This window comes from Tupaia chinensis, unplaced genomic scaffold, assembly GCF_000334495.1.
Source record: "Tupaia chinensis unplaced genomic scaffold, TupChi_1.0 Scaffold146604_1, whole genome shotgun sequence".
Lineage (NCBI taxonomy): Eukaryota > Metazoa > Chordata > Mammalia > Scandentia > Tupaiidae > Tupaia > Tupaia belangeri.
In genome coordinates, this window is record NW_006206460.1 from 1,635,858 (window position 1) to 1,659,619 (window position 23,762).

At 38.8% G+C, this 23,762-nt stretch overlaps 1 protein-coding gene across 3 annotated transcripts in view; it reads right to left on the minus strand.

The window, feature by feature from the left end:
- Positions 1–23,762, minus strand: part of LOC102481573 (zinc finger protein 717) — a 51,327-nt gene that overhangs the window by 23,606 nt on the left and 3,959 nt on the right. The window contains exon 2 of one of the 3 annotated variants that reach the window (XM_027768483.1): positions 3,409–3,466. The exons of the other annotated variants lie outside the window; for them this stretch is intronic. Within the exon in view, the coding sequence (XP_027624284.1) occupies positions 3,409–3,423 (15 nt within the window). The 5' untranslated portion in view covers positions 3,424–3,466. The remainder of the gene's footprint in view (positions 1–3,408; positions 3,467–23,762) is intronic. 3 annotated transcript variants of the gene reach the window in all.

Consider the following 23,762-nt stretch of genomic DNA (forward strand, 5'->3'; position numbering starts at 1 on the left):
GAGAATGGAGGAGAAGGGATTGCTGCATGGCCATCCCCCCTGGGAGGGTGATTTCTCACTTTCTGTCTCTCTGTCTCTGTCTTTCTGGTGAGTGCACACGCCCTATAGCAAAAACCTCTCAAAAACAAAAACAAAAAAAACTCAACATCCCTTATCATAATGGAGATGCAAATCAAAACCACAATGAGATACCCCAGTTATAATGGAATTACCCCTTCTCTCTTACTCAATTGTTACCCAGCAGCTCAGCCCCTCATGACCCGAAACCTGGCAGAGGCACAAGAAATATGAGAAATCAAGAAATACTTCTCCCCTAAGGGAAAAGAACAATTCCTCATCATCCAGACAGTACAATGGAACTCATGCAAATGTCAGATAAATGATTTGAATATTCATACTGACAAAAGTAAATGAGATGAAAGAGAAAAGAGACAACAAACTCCAGAAGATGCAAAAGAAAATAGACAACAAGCTCTAGGAGATGAAGTCCTTTCACAATTTCAAAGAAGATATGGACACCACAAAAAAGAAACAAATGGAAAAGTTAGAGATGATGCTGTAATGCAGGAAAACAAAATGTCCCTTGAAAGATTTAAAAGCAGATTAGACCATGCAGAGGATCAAATCGAGGATGTAGAAGACAAAACCTCTGATCTTGAAAAAAATCAACAAAAAGACTGAGAAAATAATCCCCCCAAATTACAATGACATATAAGAAATACTACATACCATTAAACACCAAACATATGGATAATCATATCCGGGAGGGTGAAGAAACTAATATGGGCATTGATAATCTATTCCATAAAATCCTGGAAGAAAACTTTACAAATCTAGAGAAGCATTCAAACATCCAGACCCAGGAAACACAAAGGAACCCAAATAGAATGAACCTATGAAGAGTCACCGCACATCATAGCCAGATTGACAAAAATCACAGATAAAGACAAGATACTAAAATTAGCAAGAGTGAAATGTCAAGTTACCTTAGGTCGATGGGTTATCCCTTTGGACGTCTCATCGGAAATAATACAAGCAAGGGAAGAATGGGAAAATATATTCAAGGTATTAAATGTAATTAAATAATTTCCACCAAGATTACTATATGTGGCAAGATTATCCTTCAAATGTAAAGAAAAGATAAAAACATTCTCAGATAAACAAAATCTGAAAGAATTACCAGAATTTGAAATGCAAGACCAGTTCTTCAAGAAGTAGGGAAGGAAGTGCTATGGCAGGAAAACTAAAGTTCGGAGACCAAAAAAAAGGAAAAGGTCCAACTTAATGGTAGGAATAAGTCTGGAAATGTTGATATTAACGTTGAATGTTAATAGATTAAATTCTCTAATCAAGAGGCAAAAATTGGCTGAATGGATTTAAAAAAAAAAAGAAAAGAAAAAACACACAGAAACCCTGTATCAGCTGCCTACAAAAAATACAGATAAAGATATACAATAGTGAAGGGCTGGAAAAAGTTATTCCATGAAACCAAAACCTAAAAACAGCTGGAGTTGAGATACTGATCTCAGACAAAAGAGACTTTCAGACAAAAGATATAACAAAACACAAAGAAGGGCATTATATAGAGTAAGCAGGCTAACTCATCAAGAATATATAATGCTTAGAAATGTGAAAAAAGAGACTATCAGACAAAAAATGTAAGAAAAGACAAAGAAGGGTATTATACAGAGTAAGCAGGCTAATTCATCAAGAATATGTAATGCTTACAAGTGTCAATGTACCCAGTTCAAGTGTAACCAAATATGTAAAGGAAACAGTGCTAGATCTAAAAGGAGAAATAGACTGTTACACATTAATTGTTGGGGATCTCAACACACCATTATCTCCTTTAGACAGATCATCTAGACAAAAAAATAAGCTAAGAAATATAGAATTAAAACAATATCATAAATCAAATGGACCTGACAGACATCTAAAGAATCTCCATAAAAAACCATAAAATATACATTTTTGTAACCCTTATCATGGAACCTTTTTGAAGATTGACCATATATATGATAGGGCAAGAGTGATATTTCCAATGTAAAAAGAAAGTTACAGTATTTGTTTCTGAGCACCAACAGTAGTTTCTTATTACTGCATATAAGCATTAGGAAAAAAAAAAACCAAAGAAATAAAAATAACAGAATCTGAAATCAGATGAGATAAGACCTGAAAGAGCAGAAGGAGCCCAGGAAAAAATTCATTTTTGGTTGTTTGGGTCAAGGCTCCCTTTCATATAGGAAAGAATGCACCACGTGGCTTTATTTTTAATTCGTGGGGCTTTAAGTGCCTTTTGAATGGCTACAAAGAACCATTCAACAGTGGGTTGAACCTGTGTGCTAAAGGCTGGAGAAGAAGTCCAGGCTGGAGAGAAATATTTAGGAATGACCACCTACAAAAGACCCAAATCAGTCAAAAACTGTAGCATGGGATGAATGGGGAACAGGGTAGGCAAACTGGAAGAGCTTAAGTTAAGGAGAAGAATAAAGTAGAATTCAAAAAAAAAAAAAGAAAGAAAGAAAGAAAGAAAAGAAACTATCAAAAAGATCAATATACAAACTAACACACAAGTATTAGAGAGTTGGAAGTCATGACATATTTTTCTACGCAAAAATGCGTCACAACTTTTCTGACGACCTAATATTTCCAGGACATGATCATGGACAGTAGTTTCAAATATGGCAGAAGATGCAAGCAAGGCAAAGACTAGAAAACAGTAATGGATTTACTGTAAGTTGCCGGGGAGCTGTCAAAAAAAAAAAGAACTAAGACTACACTGAGTGGCTCAAAGTACAAATGGAACTATTTGTCAGAAAATATCACTTTGAACAGTTTGTGGTACAACCTGCACTTACAGAGAAGCTATGGGAAATACAAAGCTACTGTAGGACCTGCAGTAGATTTTATCCTTCACACATTCCAGGTTTTATGCATTCATTAAGTGGGGACTTCTAAAATCCATGTGGATCATGCTATTTTATCTTCAGAAAAACCTTACTGGGCAAGTTTCAACTCTAGATAAATACTAGCACTGTAAAACACAGAGTGTCATTTCCAGGTTGCCAGTGGAATATACCACTCACTACATCACCACCTACGTGACCAGCAAAGATTGTTTCCTTCTTCATACCCCCATTGGAATTCAGCCTGTTTTCCTCTGAGAGTGACTTCAAATCATGTAATAAATCTGGTTTTGGCCAGGATATCAAAGGATCCGAAAACAACTTGCAAACACAGGTTCCAAGGTCTTACAGCCTGCTTTTATCAACATGCAAACTTTACCTTTATGTTATTTCTTTGATGCTAAATTTTATTTATTTTTACTTTTCCATTTTAATTAATGAACCCCTATAAAGTTCCTAAAGGACAATGTAAAACAAGCTGAGGAATAAACAAACAACTTACCAGAGATGTATTCATTTTCTTTGCTCTCAGAAACACGTAGAAGACTCTGGAATTATGGCTGGAACAGAGGGTGAATGGAAGGAGTCATGAGAGAATGGCATTGCTTGCTCTAGAGTCTACCGTACAAAGCTGGCTATACGTTCACTGAGGGGAGGAGGGGGGAAGAAAAGCCTCCCAGTGAGAAAACAGTTCGTATGTATAAGAACGGGCAGGAAAGACCTTACTGAAGGAGCACCCGCAATTCTATTAACTGGCAGAAACTAAACACACAATTTATCCTTAAGCCAATGAAAACTTTTATTTGCTACTGATTTGGTAAAAATTAATGTTACCACAAAGAAATTAAGTTTAAAAATTTAAAGATGGTTATTTAAATATAGTACAAAAATTTAAGGATGGTTATTTAAATAAATTATAGTACATCAAAGGAAGAATTACTATACTGTCAATAAAATTTACTTTATAGAAAAATACACAGGGAGTATTAACTATTTTTCTATTAATATAGAGCCACACTTAACTCCACAGTAGTGTTTCCATCAGAACACCTCTTGCTTCACATGACTAACCTTCACAGAAAATATACATCTTATAAAGTGAAAATTTTGGGGCCATGACTATATAGTAGGAAATGTACATAATGTGTATTTATTGTAGTGTACTTATCCAGTAATAGTTCCCAGTGATATGCCTCACTGCATTCATGCCTTAATGTAGTTTCCAAATAATCTTGGACTTTGCCACTTCACTTGGATTTGGCCAATGGCACAAATATATTTTTGCATAGTGTTTCCCACTGGAATTCACCTTCTAGAAATGCTGTCATCTTATGATGACGCCTGGGGCTTGCCTGCTGGATACACATGACCTAGCTAAAAGCCAAAACAAACCATCAGATATCTGAGTGAAGTTATTTCCAAGGAAATGGCCTCGTCAAGGCGCATCAGATGACTAAAGTGTCATTTGTGATTCCAGGCAACACCAACATATGTACTGCCTAGCTGAGCCCAGACCAAAATGCTGATTCATATAATCATAACAAATAAAGTAGTTAGTTATTTCTTTAACCCAGTTAGAGTTTCGTTAATTTTTTACACATTAAATGCCAATTTTCCAGAATTGAGCATTTTTAGCATACTGGTAAGTACAGGAGAAACTAACTTACATGCCAAATAGAATTAAGAGAACTTCAAAATCAATACATGTGTACGTTTTTGTGGACTCTTGCCAACCAAATGGACCTCAGCAAGGCTGCTGGCACTTAGAGAGGCTGTGGAAATTATACAAAGAGAATTGTCTGGAGACCCAAAAACTAAGCTAAAACAGAAAGGATCAGCTGTCCCACAGACCACAGTGTGTCCTTGCACACAGAAATCAGTGAAGTTGGAACTTGGTAGGCAGTGGAAAAATGGAAAGAAATGAAAACTTTGTTTTCAGTGTTTCTGTTTGTACGCAGGCCAAGTGCCCTCTTTCCTCGAGGCATTCCAAATTGCTGTTCCTGGCCTCCTTTGTTATGCTTTCTGCTGCCCAAGATTTCCTCCAGGGACCAGCCTGGGTTCCCAGGTGATGTTCCTCCAGGACGCTTTACTCTGACTCTGCTGCCCTGTCTGGTCTCTGGCACCCACTACCGCGCACAACGTCCTGTGCATCTCCTTGGAATCTAGCCTTGGGGAGACTGCCTCTCAGCCAAACACAGCCTGGTTCAACTCCCTACTGGAGTACCAACTCTTAACCGAAGACCAATTTCTGATTTTCTCTGTACCTAAAATATGATCTACCCTAGTTCAAATTTTTATGTCTTCTCTGATCCTGGAACTGCCCCTAACTTTAGCCTAGAAATCAAGGAATCTCAATCTTGAATTTTCCAGTATAGATTTATCTCCAATTCAAGTCATAAAAACAATTAGGCTTGAATATCGAGGTTTCAAGGTACATATCCTGAAACAGAAAATGAACTTGCAGAGATAAAGGAACTTGACTGGTACCATGAAGCAGTAGGCTCATGCCCTTTCCTGCACTGGTGTTACCAGGGCCCAAAGTCAACACTCCTCTACCAGCAAAAACTGTTCATACTGGGATTAGAGATGTGGATTCCATTAGGGGACTTATCCCTCATGGAAGAAGTGGCTGTGCAGTTCACATCCCAGACCCAGAGGCTTGAAAATCATGATAGGCATATGGAAGACTGTACTCAGTTGCTGCTGGGTTACCTTTAACAACTCACTTCGTCTCTGGGTCTTGAGTATTCCTTTGGTACAACAATAAGAAATCGTACATTCAATCACCGATTTAGTCACAGGAGTTCTTATGTTTAATTTATAGTGAACTCAATGGAATGAATAATATAGTCTCTGTGATAGGATAAAGGGAGTGATAATCAGAGAGCAGAACTGAATTCAGAATCCCACAAGGATTAAGACCACAAGTTCATCTCCTACCCATTGTTTATGAAAATATGTAATCACATACCTGTGGGATCTGGTCAAGTATCTGTTTTGTGGATTTTGGTATTAATACAGTCTTGTAAAAAAAATGACATACATGTAAGATATGTGTTCTCCAAATTCCAAGGTGTGCTGTCCAGCCTCTGGTGTCGTTTAGCCACGCCCTCCTTAGGGATACTAAAACCACCCTGTTCCAGGAATTACCCTTATCTTTCTAGTATTTTAAGAAGCAACTTTCTCTAAAACTAACTTTCCTTCCTCTTTTGTCCCAATAAATACGGATGACAAGAGAGGTTTTGCAGGTGCATCCCTGGTATTGCCTCTCTCTCTCCTTCTTGACTAAGATCTGTGTCTTGAGTAGTACTTCCCTGCACGCTTCAGGTGACTCTCTGCTAGAAATAAGAGTCATATCTGGGAAATTAGTCCACCAGCTAGGAGCTTGCATGACAAACAACCTTGTGTTATTGAACGCACCATTCTGGAGTAGTTTCCATCTAACCAAAAGGGGATAGGACAGAAAAGGTCTAGACACAAATACCACAGAGTCTCAATGTTTTTAATGAATTTTAATAGATTTTCTTAATTAAATATTAATAAATTTAAGTAAATTTTCTTTTCTTTTCTTTTTTCTTTTAAGAGTTTTTTTGCTATAGGGTGCATGCGCTCACCAGAAAGAGAGAGACAGAGAGACAGAAAGCAAGAAATCACCCCCTGGGGGGTGGCCATGCCACAATCCCTTCTCGTTCATTTTCCTTTCAGGATCTTGGGCATGCACACACGCTCCCAGCGTGAGTTTAAGCCACTGGGTCCAGGACTTGAACTGCGGTTGACTACATGGGAGTCCAGCGACATAGCCATATGCCAATTGATGATCCCCAGTAAATTTTCTTAATTACATGTTTTTTTTAAAGAATTATTTTATTTAACTTCATTTATTTCTTTTTAACTTTGACTGGAGAGGGACAGAGTGAGAGAGAAAGGGAAAATCAGAAATCAAGCATTTGCTATACATCCTTGGCACTATTTCTCGAGACTTAAAATGGTCAGAGTTTTTTTGTGTTTCTGAATACTTCTCACCAATGTCACTGGAATAGGTGTCCACAGAGCTCCTCACATTATCATGCCAGAAACCTATCCAAAAATCATACAATTGTAACACCTGCTGGCTCAAGTGATGTATGGAAAATGTTTGTAATTACCACATGACACATTAGCAATGACACTTTAGTGAATAAAAAGATCTAAACTCAATCAGTTGTCAGTATTCTGTGAGTAAATCAAATTACTATTTATGTACTTTGAAGGCTTTGCAGTCTATGATGACTTATGCCATTATTTTAAATTTTTGTTTGAAATATAATAGTAATCTATATATCCATTAAATAGGTAAATTAGTGCAAGCATTGAAAACACACTTGACAATAAATTAGAACTCTCAGACATAAAAGGCTATCGCTGGGTTGAACAATCATCATGATACGCTATGCAGTGAATTCAGTAAATAAGGCTGAGATTTTTTTACTTTTTTAAGTTTTATTATAGGGTGTGTGCACTTATCAGAGACAGAGAGAGAGGTAAAGTGAGAAATCACCCCTCAGGGGGAAGGTCATGATGTGATTCTTTCTCCTGCAGTCTTCTCTTGGGATTTTGAGTATGCGTGTACATGTGCCTATTATGATTTTGAAGCTTCTGGGTCTGGAATTTGAACTGCACAGCCTGTTATGGGGAGGTGAGGGGAGTACAGTACCTTAACCTCTATACCACATCCTGAGAACAATTTTAAAAGCACTAAATACAAGTTTTAATACAATGGTAGATTTACACTTTTTGGAAGTGTATTTTCACTAGCTGTCATACAGTTCTAAGTGCTAGTTTTGAATTACATTAATTTAAACTTTGCAATGTCTTTAGGAAAACATCTGCTATAACAAGTATAAATTGTGTAAGGTATGGTTTTTGTCTTGGGGCCAGCAGATGGCATAGTGATTATGTCGCTTGACTCTCACATAGTTGACTGTTCAGGTGCCGGACCCAGTAGTCTTATTCTGTTTCTCATACTGTAGCATTTACCTTGTAGAAAATACAAATACATGGTCATCATGTATACTCTTATATAACCGCATAATTTGTTTTCAATACAATTTTTACCTTTATAAATAATTTTCTGCTTCTCATTTTTAAAGTGTCCTAATATTCCATCTTATGAGTAACTATACTGATTTTACACATACACTACTGTAGGACATTGCCATTGGCTTTTTGAATGTGTATGTGTGTGTATGCATGCACACTAGAAAGAAACAGCATTGAATATAATGCTATGAGAAACTTTAACCCTCATTTTAAACACTGAATTCTCAAAGACAGATCCTATGAGGCAGGTCACTGGGCCCCATCCTCCTACTATGGATTGCATAATATTCCACTCAAAATTATATACTGAAGCCCTGGCCACCAATATGACTACAAGGGCAAATGAAATCATTAGTGTTTCACCTTATTCCAATCTGACTGGTATCCTTGTAAGAGAAAGAGACAGAGACACCAGAAATGTGCATGTAGAGACCCTATAAGCATACGAGAAAGCAGCTGTCTACAAGTCAAGGCAGGAGGCTTCAAAAGAAACCAAATTTGCTACCACCTGGATCTTGGACTTCTAACTCCAGAACTATGAGGAAATACATTTCTGTGGTTTACACCACCCTATCTGTGATGTGCTGTTATGGCCACCATAGCAAACTGCCTACTTTTTTTACAGCCCTTTCAGTCTCCACTATGAGTTATCACACAAAACAACTAAAAACTGTGGCTGTACATGGCTATAAACCTAAAACAGAATAAGAAACAAAGAAAAAAGAAATAAAAGAGAAAAAAAAAAACTACAGAGGGGGGGAGGAAACAAGAAAATAAATAAAATATATGTAGGGCTGGCTCTGTAGCCTAGCCATTAAGGGACCCAGATTCTATATGGCCAACCGCAGTTCAAATCCCAGTCCCAGTGGCTTGTGGATGTCCAAAATCCCAACAGGATATAGAAATGGAGGCAAAGGGATTGTGGTGTGACCACTCTCCCTTGAGGGGGCAGGAGGATGCTTTCTCCCTCTTTCTGTGTCTGTCTGGAGAGTTCACACATGCTAGCAATCAAAATTAAAAGAAAATAAAGTAACTAAGTTTTATATATATATATATCACACACACACACACATATATATATGTATACACACACACACATACACACATATATATGCATACACAGCCTATTACTTGTATATATGTCATGTGTGTATACACACACATATACACATATACATACACACATACACACATACATATATACGTATGTGTATATATACACACATATACATACACAGATATATACATATATACATATGTGTGTATATACACACACACACATATATATACATACACACATACATACATATACATATATATTTTTTTTCCTTAAAAGTTTTGCTTTAGGGCCATGTACACTCACCAGGGAGAGGAGAGAAGAGAAAGAGAAGGAAAGTGAGAAATCTGCCTGTAGGTGGGATGACCACACAATTCCTTCTCTCATTCTCCTCTTGCAATTATGGGCATGCACACTCGCCCACAGTTGATGTTTAAGCCTCCAATTACGCACACACACACACACACAGTCACCCACGGTTGATATTCAAGCCTCCACACCTGGGACTCAAACCACACAGCCAGCCATGCGGGATGCAGTGCCTTAACCTCCACACCACCTACTGGTCCATATTTCTTAATGGCCCATAATTCCTAACTGGAATTCCAAAATTTTCTTTAAAAATTATCTAATAAGATAAAAAGGACAATTGCCTCATGTGCCTTTAAAACTATAGTCCCGCCCCTTAAGGCTCACATTCCAATACCCAATCTTAGTAACATTAGTGACTATTCTATAAATAAGCCAATAAATATTCTCTATTATACATTAGGCTAATATGTTTTATTCAGTGCCTACTGTAAAAGCTTCTCACTTCAAAAAGACATAATAAACCTATTCTAGAATATATGTGGAGTATCTCAACAGCTTTGCCATCACACATAATCTCTGCAAAGATACAAACTGCATTATGTTTTACTCAGTGCCTACTGTAAAAGCTTCTCAGTTTAAATTTGCCTTCACTTCAAAAAGACATAATAAACCTATTCTAGAATATATGTGGAGTACCTCAACAGCTTTGCCATCACACATAATCTCTGCAAAGATACAAACTGCATCCACCTTTCAACAAGAGCACAAGTATGGCATGATACTAATGACCTTATCCAAGGAGGTTCACTGGCATACTAAGGACATACAAATCTCCTACCCTTTTATTTATTTTGGCATTCTGATGGCAGCATATACTCATTTATAAATTTTAATTAATCTCATTGATGTTACCACTTTACAAATCGGCTTACCTTAAATGGGTCATTTCTATTAAAAGGTTCTATAATCTGTGAAAATTAGAATCAAGAGGCCTTATCTTTAGCTCCTTTAGAGACTTTACTATAGAGGCTTTGGCAACCTCCTCTCATCCCTCCTGGTCTCTGGACAATTAATAATGACCATAAATACCCAAGGGCTTTGACACAAGAAATTGCTCCCTCTCAGTCCCATGATTTGTATTGTTAAGACACAAATAACTAGGATACGTATTAGGCTCTCCTAGAAATAGAGAAAAGGGAAGGGTCCTAAAGGTGAGTAAAAAAAAATCAGAGTCACTATCTCAGTTTCAACTGCTAGACAGTCTCTGATTATAGGAGAACTGTGAGTGTGGAGCCGTCAGAAATGTACGGTAGGATCAGAGAGCCACAGGAGATGCAACTGCCATAGAAAAGTCCTCAGGGTCAGGGGGAGGGAACCAGAGGATGGTGTGGCAGTTGCATCGCTGGACTCCGATATGGCCAACTGCAGTTTGAGTCCCAGACCAAGTGGCTTGAAAATCATTACAGACGTGTGTGTGTGCATATGCCATAGATCCCCAAGAGGAGAATGGAGAAGAGATTGTGGCAAGGCCATCCTCCCTGGGGGGTGATTTCTCACTTTCCCTCTCTCAGTGTCTTTGTATCTCCAGCCAGTGCACCCACTCTAAGGCAAAAACCTGTTAAAAAAGAGAAAGAAAGAAAAAAGAAAAGCCTACAGGGTTTATGATCCCCACCTAGAGCCATGAGGATGACATACCCAGTGGGGTGGGAAAGTAGGGTTTCCAAACAAAGACATTCTCTAGCCTTATTAAAATCTGATGGCATTTATTTTGCTAGGTCTGGGACTTTTTTTTAGAACCCATTATCCTTTCCTTCTTTTCTTTTTCTCTCTTTGGGATAGAAATGTCAATGTCAATCCTATGCCTATCCCACCACTGCTTTTTGGAAGTGCAGAACTTGTCCAGTTTGCAAAGGTTCCTAGCTGGAGGGGGATGTGGCTCAGGATGAACTGTACTTCACATCTTACCCATATCTGATTTAGATGATGTTTAGATGAGACTCTAGATTTTAGACTTTAATTCTGGAATAAGTTACAAATTTGGGGGCTACAAAACTGAAATGAATTCTTTTTTTACAAGAGAAGAACATGGATTTGGGAGTGCCAGCGGCAGAATGTTATTAACTGAAAGTCTGTGTCTCCATAAAAGTCTTATATTGAAGCCCTAACTCCTAGAGATGGCATTTCGTCATGGGGCTTTTGGTAGGCACTCAGGGTTATATTTGGTTATGAGTGTGGCCCCTTCTGATGAGAGCACAGGACTCATAAGGAGAGGAAAAGATACTTCTTCCTCCCAGTGCCCCCAGGCAGGAAAAGCTGTGTAAGGACACAGTAAAAAGGTAGTCATCTGCAAGAAAGGAAGGGAGTCCTCACCAGGAACCAGTCAATACCTTAATCTTAGACTTCCAGCCCGTTGTTTAAGCCACCTAATCTATGTACTTTCTTATGGCAGCCTGAAGAGACTAAAACAGCTTGATTACATGCAGATACCACTTATATTTACATATACTCTACTAAACTGTAAGTCCATACTCTCCTGGAAATAACTGGTGGACCTGTAACTTTGACCCAAGAAACACACCAATATATTCATGAAGAAAATTATATATATGTCACACTTATATCACACTTTGTAACTCCACCATCATATATTTAGACACCTCAGAAATTTTTCGTTATCTTGGATAATGGGAAATATTTCCCATTTATAATATAAATGTGAAAGCTAGGCATAGCCATAGTGCCAATGTTCTTAAAATACTGGTGCTCTTCAGGCTGGGGCCCTGGTTCATTTCCTGGCCCAACTTAAAAAGCCTGGGTATGGTGGTGCATGCCTGTATTCCTGTATTCCCAGCTATCTGACAGGCTAGAGGAGGATTACAGCACAGTAGACCCTATTTTTTTTTTAAGGGGGAGGGGGGAGTTAGTTAGATGCCGGCTTATAAAGATTCTTTATACTTCCATTTGTGATCTTCCTTGCTAATATAATAAAATGTTATATGCTATTTAGGGTCACTTATACCCTACTTTCTAAAAGTTTCTTCTGCTATTCAGGACTTTTAAATATCTCAAAAAAGCTCAAAATTGATGTCAAGGACTCGGCCAAGGTGGTACATATTGTTAAGACTCTCCCACCCAGAGACTGAAGTCACATGAAAAGCCTGGGTTTGGTCTCAGGTCAAACTAAACAGCAGGTGAGGTGAGATCCTTTCTTTCTGTCTCTTATTAAAAAATCAACAACAATATAAAAATATGTGATGCCAAGACATGAAGAGGTCAACTGTAATACAGTTTTCTTTTCTTTTCTTTTCTTTTTTTTGGAGAGAGATTTTCACTGTAGGGCGCGTGCGCTCGCCAGACAGACAGAGAGAGACATAGAGACAGAAAGCGAGAAATCACCCCCCAGGGGGGATGGTCACACTGCAATCCCTTCTCCTCCATTCTCCTCTCGGGATCTTGGGCACACACGCACACGCACCCGGCGTGAGTTTTAAGCCACCGGGTCCGGGACACGAACCGTGGTCGACAACGTGGGAGTCCAGCGACATAGCCATTACGCTAACTGCTGGTTCCCAATACAGTTTTCTAAAAATGCAGTCTTGATCCAGTTTTGAGGCCCTAATTGGAGGCCCTATTCCTTTTCTTGAGCAGCCACCCACAACTATCTTCCTTATTAGTTTCTCATTCTCTCGGTCACTATACACCTACCCTAATTAACCCAGGGCCAGGTACCCCAGAACAGGAGCAGGCCCTACACCCTAGATCCCACAATTCAAATGAGGTAATCCTAATCCTGAATCCATAATAAAGCATTTATCCACAGCTACTCCCTCTGTCTCATGGCCATCACTATGCTACATGATTTACCCAGGAATTGTGAGCATAACCATAAAACTCTTTCTGGGTTCTCTCTGATATAAAACACCAAACTGCCCAAGCTCAACCAAGGCAACATGGTGAAAACAAGGTAGGGGAGTTAGTAGTCAGGAATAAAGGCCTTAGCTTCCAGGCCTCAGAGGCTCAGTTGAGGCATGACTCCTAAGAGAGGTTCTGTAAGGATAGTACTCAGCCTGTTCACAGTGGCTGACAGTTCACAGTGCACACCTCTTACTGGCTTTTCTCTCCTATCACTTCTCCCTCCTCCTCACTTTTGTTTCTGGGATCAATACCTAAATAAGCCATTTACACAAACTTGTCTCAGCTCTAATAGGGGGAAAACCAAAACCAAAACAGCAAGAAACCCATACAGTTTACAATACCTTCTTCTCTAACCAAGTCATAGACAGTGCTATGGTTTCAATGTGTCCCCTTGAAGTCCACATGTTGGAAAATGGCAGTATTGTGAAGATACTAAAAGGAAGCTTAATCCAACTATGTGATTAAGAGAAGACTCTCATCAGATGCTGGCATTGTGTTCTTGGACTTCTCAGCACCAAAACCATATTCAAAATAAACCTCTAGTCTTTCAAATTACCCAAACTCAGGTACTTCTGTTATTAGAAACAGAAAAGACTAACTAGAAAGACAATGATAGGAAGTCTATCTAGCAAAGTACCATCACCTCCAAGAAAAGAGAGGAAAGGACTTAAAGTCTAATCCATCACCAGTACCTAGCATAAAAGATTACAGACACACCAATCAGTCAAATGCCTAGTCCTATCCCAGAAGAATACAGGAGCCACAAAGAAATCAGCCAATTCCCAGAACTAAAATCAAGAGCAATAAGGGGATTTCCAATAATAACTCTTTTTGTCAGTACTGCTAACTGCACATAACAAAATATATCCAATGAACTTAAAAGATTTGTTCAAGCATTAGTTACCAGAATCATGGAAAAACAAGAAAGGACATCTCTATTGTTATAGTCTACTCAGCGAGAAATAAGAGGACATCCAGACATAGCCAAATTTATTTGAGTTTATTGATTAAGCTAGCAGCATATGGGGGGGGGGGTGACAACTCAGGTCTCTCAAAGACCTGCAGCCCCCAGTGCAAGGTGAGGGGTGCATATAAAGGCAAAAATCACTTGAAAGGATAGGGGGTAGGGTTTTACAACCATAAAAGCAAAGCAAGCAAAAGCACATCACAGAGGCAGAACAAGCAGGTAAGCAGGTTAATCATTCCCAAGGGTATGTTCCATCCCTACCTAAACACAATGGAATCTTACTGGTCTTCATGGCTCAGGGCAAGGTCCGGTGACTGGACCTTATCTTAAGGCAACTAGGAAAAGGCAAGTTTTTAGTTATAGGAATTTAACAGTTTATAATGGAGGTGCTCCTCCAAGATGGAGTTGATACTGCTTCACTATGTCTAGTTTTAAGAAATGGCTCCTAACAGCACAACAAATAGATCACATTCCAAAGGAGTTGCTGTTAAGGAAAAATAACCTAACACATTAAAACCCTACCTAAATCAGGAAGCTGCATAATCAAGCTATTGTTGTTGCTGACCCTAGAAGACTCAGGAGCACTTCTATCAAATTTTTCATTAGAGGGACCAGCAGTTAGCGTAATGGCTATGTCGCTGGACTCCCACGTAGTCGACGGCGGTTCGAGTCCCGGACCCGGTGGCTTAAACTCACGCCGGGTGCGTGTGCGTGCGTGCCCAAGATCCCGAGAGGAGAATGGAGGAGAAGGGATTGCGGCGTGGCCATCCCCCCTGGGGGGGTGATTTCCTGCTTTCTATCTCTCTGTCTCTCTGTCTGTCTGGCAAGCGCACGCGCCCTATAGCAAAAACCTCTCAAAAAAAAAAAATTTTTTTTCATTAGATGTGATTACTCCTTTGACAGCTGACACTTAATATTGGCTACATCTGCTCACAGGATCTCAAACACAGGATTTAAGCTACAAGAAGTATCATTTTCTATTGTTCCTAATAAGAAATTACCACAAGCTTAATATTTAAAACAAAATATTATACTCTCTCACAGTTGTGGAGAACATAAGTCTGGGACCCAAACAGCAAGTAGGGACACGTGCTCTTCACAGGCTCTAGGGAAGAACTGATTGCTAGCTTCTCCCAATATTTAGTGGCTGCCTACATACCTTGTGGCCACATCACTCCTATCTCTACCATTATTGACAAATCACCTTCTCGTCTCTATGTATGTCAAACCTCCCTCAGCCTCTTTTTATAAGTACACTTACCACTGCATATAGGGCCAACCTGGATACACATCTGTAAAACAGCTTTCCATGTAAGGCAACATTCACAGGCTTCACAGAATAAAATCTGGTACCTTTGGGGGGGTTATTAATTAGCCTTCAACATCTGGGAGAAAGCATTTAGCTTTTGGGCATATCTAAGAAGGAAGGCCAGCTTAGAAGAGGGTTAGACTGAATGTTCAGTGTGTCATTCTGCATTATCTACTATACCTGAGGACTGAAAAACTGGTCATTCTCAGAAACCCCTATCCTTGCGCTCGATGATAAAAAAAGTCGTGGCAAGCCAAGAATCACCTCAGCCCTGGCCCAAAGAAACATAAGTGCAATAACTGTTGGAACAACAAAAAAAAAAAGTTTAGCTTAGGACCAAGGTAAAGTACTCCAGTCACCCAAGAAAAGAGGACCTGTGGTCTCAGCAGACATAAAAATAGCCCAGCAAACTTCACTGTGTCCCAGAGACAAGAAACAGGAAGCCCAATAGCCTGAGAAAACCTATTGTCCATTAAAGTATAAGGAAGCCCCATGCATAGAGTCCTCCCAAAGCCATGATGGGGATGGCCGTTAAGGAGCCAATTCCCTCAAACTAAGAAAGTGCTGCTCGGCACAGGAGATGGCAGATCCTCTACCAAGCTTGCTCTCCCTTAGCCATTCACCCCATCAGCCCTTTATCCTCTTGCACATGGTCCACTATGCAGAGAACTGGAGGAGCAGGAGGCTGAAGCCAGGAAAGGAGGCAGGTAATGAAAAGGGGAGAGAAGAAACCAGAAGCCAGAGAAACAAAGGAAGACAAATGTGAACCAAGAACCCAAGGGGCACCAGGGGCTGAGTTCTGTGAGGAAGTGGGCAGGAGAGTGAACTGCAAGAGAGGCAGCTGCTTTCTGTGTTGGTAACCTTACTCCCAGGGTCTACAGATCACCCCCTTTTTCTCCATTTAATGGATGCTGCTACTTTATTTTGAGAACTTTTGTCTACATTTGAAAAGTATAAGTTTTTCTTAAGATTGCTCTTAAGTATTCTTTAGTCTGTTGCTATTTAAATGTGGCAGATACCAATGTAGAGACTGTCCTTTCCCATGATGGGCACAACTGTCCTTCATGCTCTGCTATAATGCAACTTGCCATGCCCCACAAGTGTACTCCAGCAGTTCCCAACATTTTTAGCACCAGGCACCGGTTTCATGGAAGACAATTTTTCCATGGACAAGAGTGGGGAGGATGGTTTCAGGATGATTTAACATAAATAAAGTGCACAATAAATGTAATGCACTTGAATAAATACTATTATTACATAGTAATAATAACATTACTTCTGTTTTTATTTTTATATGGTAATAACAACAGAAATAAAGTCCATGGCCTAGGGCGTTAGGGAGCTCTCAGGTACTGTATTTCTCCAGTAACCTTGATATTCAATGTGCTCTGTGAATCCCTGACCACTAGAACGTGGGAGTATCACTGTCTGTTCTGGACATGGCCCACAGTGGCCTGTCTACTTCCACTTTCTGCTGCTTGGAGTCCTAGGCTGCTCTGACTTGAGCCCACACTCTTCTGCTGTTTGTGCAGGCTGTCTCCTAGATCCCTCAGTAGGATGCACCTAGCTCCTACCACAGTAGAGCCTTCATCTAACAAGAGACTTAGACATCCATTGAATGCAATTGCATTGAAGATGCTGAGAGAAGCCGCTCACCTGGAGCCATTCATAGAATTTGTCATTATAATCTACTGGATTAGATTACAATGATAAATTATATATATCATTATAAACTACTGGATTTTGAAGGTGATTTCCTTTACAATAATTTAAAAGAATTCAGTACCTATAAATGAAGTGTTGCCTTATCAACAGGTTGGTTTTGGAACCAAGTAACAGGCAAAGGCTGTAGGGCTCCAGGAAATCTTTAACAGGACTTGAAGGGCTTAGAAAAGTGGACGTCTGTGTTGAGTAAGGTCTGCCAACTGCAATAATGTGAATTTGGCCCAAACTTTCCAGGTAGTGTTGAACACACAAAACGTTTCTTTTCTCCATTACCCAGTGACAGTGCACTCAGGAAACAGACACATGAATGACTTGACAAGAAAGCTCCAACAAAAAGAATTACCTAGAAATAAATGGTGGTTAACTACTAAGAGGTATAAAGGTGTACAGAGGTAGCAACTGCAGGGAACATTTTCTGCTCTGAAGGTACAGGAGGAATAAATAAGCACTAAACTAAGTCTCAGCTCCAGAGCTGAGAGTTTATAGCTGCCACGGCAATATGGTTCCTACCTCTGGTAACAAAACAACTTGATGAAACACCTCTGGTTAGTGAAATATGACAGCTGATGTCACTGTGGTTGCAAAGAAACCTGCCAGAGGTGCAGGATCATGGAGGATCTAGGACCAACTAGATGAATGATACTAGGACCACTCTGCCCCCTCCCGAACCACCACATGGATATCTTGCACAGAACATGAAGAAAGAAAATCCTTCTCACTGCTCAGTTTGCAGTTATTTCTCCAGAGCCCTTTACTGATAAAGCTAAACATTGTGTCAGCTGGAAAAGATGCAATATCACTCTAGCATTTCAAAGCAGAGCAACAGAGGATGTTTTTCCAGCTGAGAGACAAAAATTTCAGACCTAGGTCAACGGAAATAAGCAACTCTGCAGAAATAATATTGGGTTGTCAGAAAAGTCATGGTGCATTTTTGCACAGAAAAAACATGAAAAACTATGTCATGACTTTTCAGGTGACCCAATAATTAATGTGGTTTATTACTAAGCATGAAATTGAGTGATATGCCAGGAAAACAACTGTGTTTCTCAGGGATGCTGAGACATGATGGTTTCTTTTATAGTTTTGAAAGGGAACTGTCAATCAGCATGCATATGGAGTACTTCACATTGGTCTGGCCCCAAAATGTAGGACATCTGGACACTTCAAAAAGTCTGTGGAAAAACAGAATTAAAGTACATTTCAATGCCCCCCCCCCAAATTCATATCCAATTCATGTTGCTTTCGTAACACACATTTTTCATTAACTTTCTGAAGACATCCTGTATTTTGGGGGAGAAGTAATTCAGTGTACGATATGAGCTAAAAAGCCAAAAGTACCAAAACAGAATATTAAAAATCCATGAGGGCCAACCAGTGGCATGATGGTTAAGGTGGCTGAATCCCACATGGCTAACTTTACAGTTCAAGTCCTAGACCCAGCAACTTGAAAAAGACACTAGATGTGTGTGCATGGTGTGCATGTATGCCTAATATCCCAAGAGGAGACTAGAGGAGAAGAGAATGCATCATGGCCATCCCCTCAGGCAGTGATTTCTTACTTTCCCGCCCTCTCTCCTCTCTCTCTGTATCTGCTGAGTGCCCATGTATCTATATCTCTCTCTCACCACCAAAAAAAAAAAAAAGATTAGTAACACTCTGTAAAGCTGACTCACATTTGGGAAAGCTCTGGGTTCCTGTCCAGAGATCTCCTTAAACACCTGGACTGGCTGAAATTATGGGTAGAATTGCAGCATAAGATCCTCCCACTTCTATCTTCATGCTCATGTAAGAAATGAATGAATAACCTTAAAAATTTAGAAATACATATAACTGACCAATGAAAAACAGTAGTAAAAGAGAAAGAACAAACCAGATAAGACAAGAAAAAAAGTAGCCAAAGTTCAGACAAATTCAACCCTATTAATTGGTTTAAACCTAAATGAACTAAATAGTTATGCAGAGATTGTCAGAATTATTTTAAAAGCAAGAAACTTCAATATGCCATCCAGAAGGTATACTGGTACACTTTAAATACAAAGATACAAACAGACTAGAAGTAAAAGGATGGAAAAGGATATCATATACAAACACAACTGTAATAAACAAGTGGAGATACTGCTACCACACGAATTAAACTCAAGAAAAAAACAGTACTAAAAACAATGAGAAACTTTTTATAACAAGTTGATATCTATTAGAAAGATATGAAAATTACAAATGTATATGTGCCTTAAAATAGAGCCTCAAAATATATGAAATAAGAAACAGCAGAACTAAAGATAGAAATCGACAAATCCATAACTACAGAATCAACACTCTGTCAGCAATTTATGAAACAATCACACAAAAAATCAGAAGGAATACAGACCTAAAAGATGCAATTTTGATGTAACTGGTATTTATAGAGCAATGAGTAAACACTCACCATAATATATGGTATGTTATAAAAGAAATCTCAAGATTAAAATCTTACAAAGCATGTTCTCTGAGACAAATGGAATTATTAGGTTGTTGGGAAAGTCAAGACACATTTTTGCACAGAAAAAAACAGAAGAGACTGGCAGATGGCAAAATGGTTTCATTGCTGAACTCTCATGTAGTTGACCAAGGTTCAAGTCCCAGTTCTGGTGGCAGTTCTGGTGGCTTAAAACTCACACCTGGTGCCTGTGTGTGTGCATGCCCCAAATCCCAAGGGGAGAATAAAAGAGAAGAGGTTATGGCATGGCCATCCTCCCTAGGCAGTAATTTCTTGCTGTCTATCTGGCAAGCACACACACTGTATAGCAAAAATCTCTTGCTTAAAAAATGAAACTTGGGGACCAGCAGTTAGCATAATGGCTATGTCGCTGGACGAGTGAAAATCTCTCCAAAAAAAAAAAAGAAACTTGACATTCCCAAAAAGACCTAACAACAACAAAAAGAAATCCAGAAAAGTAACAACTATTTGAAAACTAAATATACTTGTAGGGACCAGCAGACATAATATAATGGTTGTCAAAGGATTCTCACATGGTCAACTGCAATTCGAGTCTTGGACCTGGCAGGTTTCAAATTCATGCTGGGCACTTGTTGAGTGTGTGCCTAAAATCCCCAGAGGAGACTGGAGGAGAAGGGATTGTGGTGTGGCCATCCCCCATGGAAGGTGATTTCTTGCTTACTGTGTCTCTGGCTAGCACACAGGCCCTATAAAAAAAAGTCTCTCTAAAAAAACGAATACACTTGTAAATAAATAGAGATTCAAAAAAGAAATCAGCAAGAAAATTGTAATGTACTCTGAATAACTGTATCTTAACATTTATGGTAGATAAGAGGTGGGCACATGTTCTTTCTTACTTTTGAGATGGAAACTAGTTTCTTTGCAATGTGGACTCAACTTGCTTAGCCAACAAAACATGACATAACTGAACACTGTAACACTCTTGAGACTCTTACGGTCTGAAAGTCTAATTCCTCCAAAATCCATACATTAAAATCTAATCTCCAATGATGTTAGTTCAAGCAAGGGCTTTTTGGAGAGATCTGCCCTTATTTATTAATGAAATCAGTACCTTTATTGTCCCTTCTGTTATAAAAGAGTACAGCATGAAGACAACCCTTATCAGATACCAAAACTTAGCCAATGGCTTTGATTGTGGATTGCCCAATCTCCAGGACTATGAGAAATAAATATTTATTTATAAACTACCCAGTTTATGGTATTTTGTTAAAGCTGCCCAAACCAATTAAGACAGAGATCACAGGTAGTAATATATTAATTTGAAACATGTATTAGGTTTAAATAAATGAATAAAACATAGCTCATATATTAAGATCTCAAACTATAATTGTGAATTTAAATTAGTTTTATTTTAAAGGAAAAAAATTCATTACTTTGGGTTTGGCAATGATTTCCTGACACAAAAAAAAACACAAATTATTAAAGAAAAAAATACACTAGACTGTAAAATGAAGAGCTTTTTTGTCTTTGGATCAGCAGCTGGTGTGGAGGTTAAGGCAGTAGGATCCCACATGGCTAACTGCACAGTTCACATACCCAATGGCTTGAAAAACACACTGGGCATGTTTGCGGGCGTGCCCAAAAATCCTTCGAGAGGTGACGGAATTGCAATGTGGTCATCTCCCTCGTGGTTGCTTTCTCACCTTCTCTCTCTCTCTCTCTCTCTCTGTCTCTCTGTTATCTTCAGAGACAGTACGCATCCTACAGCAAAAAATAAATACAAACATACATACATAACCAAATAAATGTTAAAAAAAACTTTGACGATTGTGATTCTAATACTATCTAAAAAGTGAAAGCACAATCAATGTAACGAGAGACTATATCTGCAATTGATATATTTCCTGGGACCAACAGTTAGTGTAATGGCTATATCGCTGTCTGTGGTTCAAGTCCCAGACCTGGTGGCTTAAACTCACACCAGGCACATGTGCATGCGTGCCCAACATCCAGAGAGGAGAATGGAGGAGAAGGGATTGCGGCATGGGGAGTGATTTCTCACTTTTTGTCTCTGTCTCTCTCTGTCTTTCTGGCAAGTGCACGTGCCCTGTAGCAAAAAAACCTCTCAAAAAATATTTGTTTGACATATCTCCTAAATAATTGACAAAAAAAAAAAAAAAAAAACATTTTAAAAAACTCTGACTGGAAAAAAAATAATAAATGGGCAAGAATATCAACAGATATTTCTCCAAAGATGATACACAAATGACCAAAATGACCAAAAAGCACATAAGATACTTGACACCACTTGCAAGTAGAGAAATGCAAACCAGAATTATTAATAAAATGAGATACCACTTTTCCATCTCTCAGGATGGCAGAAAAGTACAAGGACAGGTAAGCATGTAGAAAAACATGCCAGTAGGAACAAACACAAAATATATATACTTGTGTATTGCTGGTAGGAACATAGAGTAGTGCAGCTGGTATGGAATATGTAGTATGGTAATTACTGAAAACACTAATCAAAGAATTACCATGTAATCCAGCAAGTCCATTTCTGGGTGAAACAAGGCACCAAGTAAAAGCATGTGGACAGACTTCATACTCACAATCACAGCAGCTTTATTCACAGTATTCAAAAGATAGAAGGAACAGAAACCTCCATCAACAGAACAGACAGATATAAGGTAGTATGATAGATATAACGAAAATGACTGATTCTTTAAAAAAAAACAAAAACAAAAACAAATTTTGACCCATGCTACAACATAGATGAGCCCTGACAACATTATGCTAAGTGAAATAAGCCAAACACAAAAGGGCAAATATTGTATAATTCTACTTATATGAGGTTCATAGAATAGTTAAATTCGCAGATAGTAAAATGGTGGTTAGCAGGAAGAGGAGAAAGAGGAAATATGGAGTTAGCATTTAATAAGTACAGTTTCACTTGAGAAAAGATCAAAAAAATTTTAGAGATGGCTAAGATAATGGTGGCATAACAGTGTGAATATACTTAATACCACTTAACGTTACATTTAAATGTTATTAAAATAATAAATTTTAGGTAATGTATATTTTATCATAATAAAATAGTTAACCAACTATTAAACAAGTTCGGGCTCCATAATCACATTTACAATTGATGCACACATTATTTTTATCTACTCATTTTAAAGTGATTAACTGAAAAACCAGAAGTAGTAAATACAGTCTTTAAGAATTTGAAAATGAATCACTTTTGAGTTAGAAACATACACCTGAGTATTAATAAAAACTACAGATAGAATGATGGGTAAAATTCATATAAGCAAAATGTACAAATTATTAAAATCTGTATTTTCTTTTATTCTTTGTACCTTTCTCTTGACTAGTCTTCAAATGTGTCCCACTAACTTCTTTTTCTTTTTTTTTTTTTAAGAATTACTTATTTCTATTTATTATTATTTTTAAATTTGACCAGAGAGAGATAAAGAAAAAGGGAGCAAGCCGCCAGGTCCAGGATTCGAACTGTGGTTGGCCATGTGGGAATCCAGCGCCTTTAACTACCACATCACTTGCTGGCCCCAATGTCCGACTAACTTCTTCTTTTTTTTTTTTTTTTGGAGAGATTTTCACTGTAGGGCGCGTGCGCTCGCCAGACAGACAGAGAGAGACATAGAGACAGAAAGCGAGAAATCACCCCCCAGGGGGGATGGTGACGCCGCAATCCCTTCTCCTCCATTCTCCTCTCAGGATCTTGGGCACGCAAGCACACGCGCCCGGTGTGAGTTTTAAGCCACCGGGTCCGGGACACAAACCGCGGTCGACTACGTGGGAGTCCAGCGACATAGCCATTATGCTAACTGCTGGTTCCCATGGCCGACTAACTTCTGAATAATCTCTCACAGGTCCCCTAAGGCTGTCACCACACTTGTTGGTAAGTAGCCCAGTTCAAAAGGGATCCAACCTCACCTCTGTGCAAATATAATCTTCAGGTTTTGCCAGCAATAACAGTATCAATGCAAAAATAAAGTTCGTAAGTACCAACAGCTTCTCTTCCTTTACCAGCA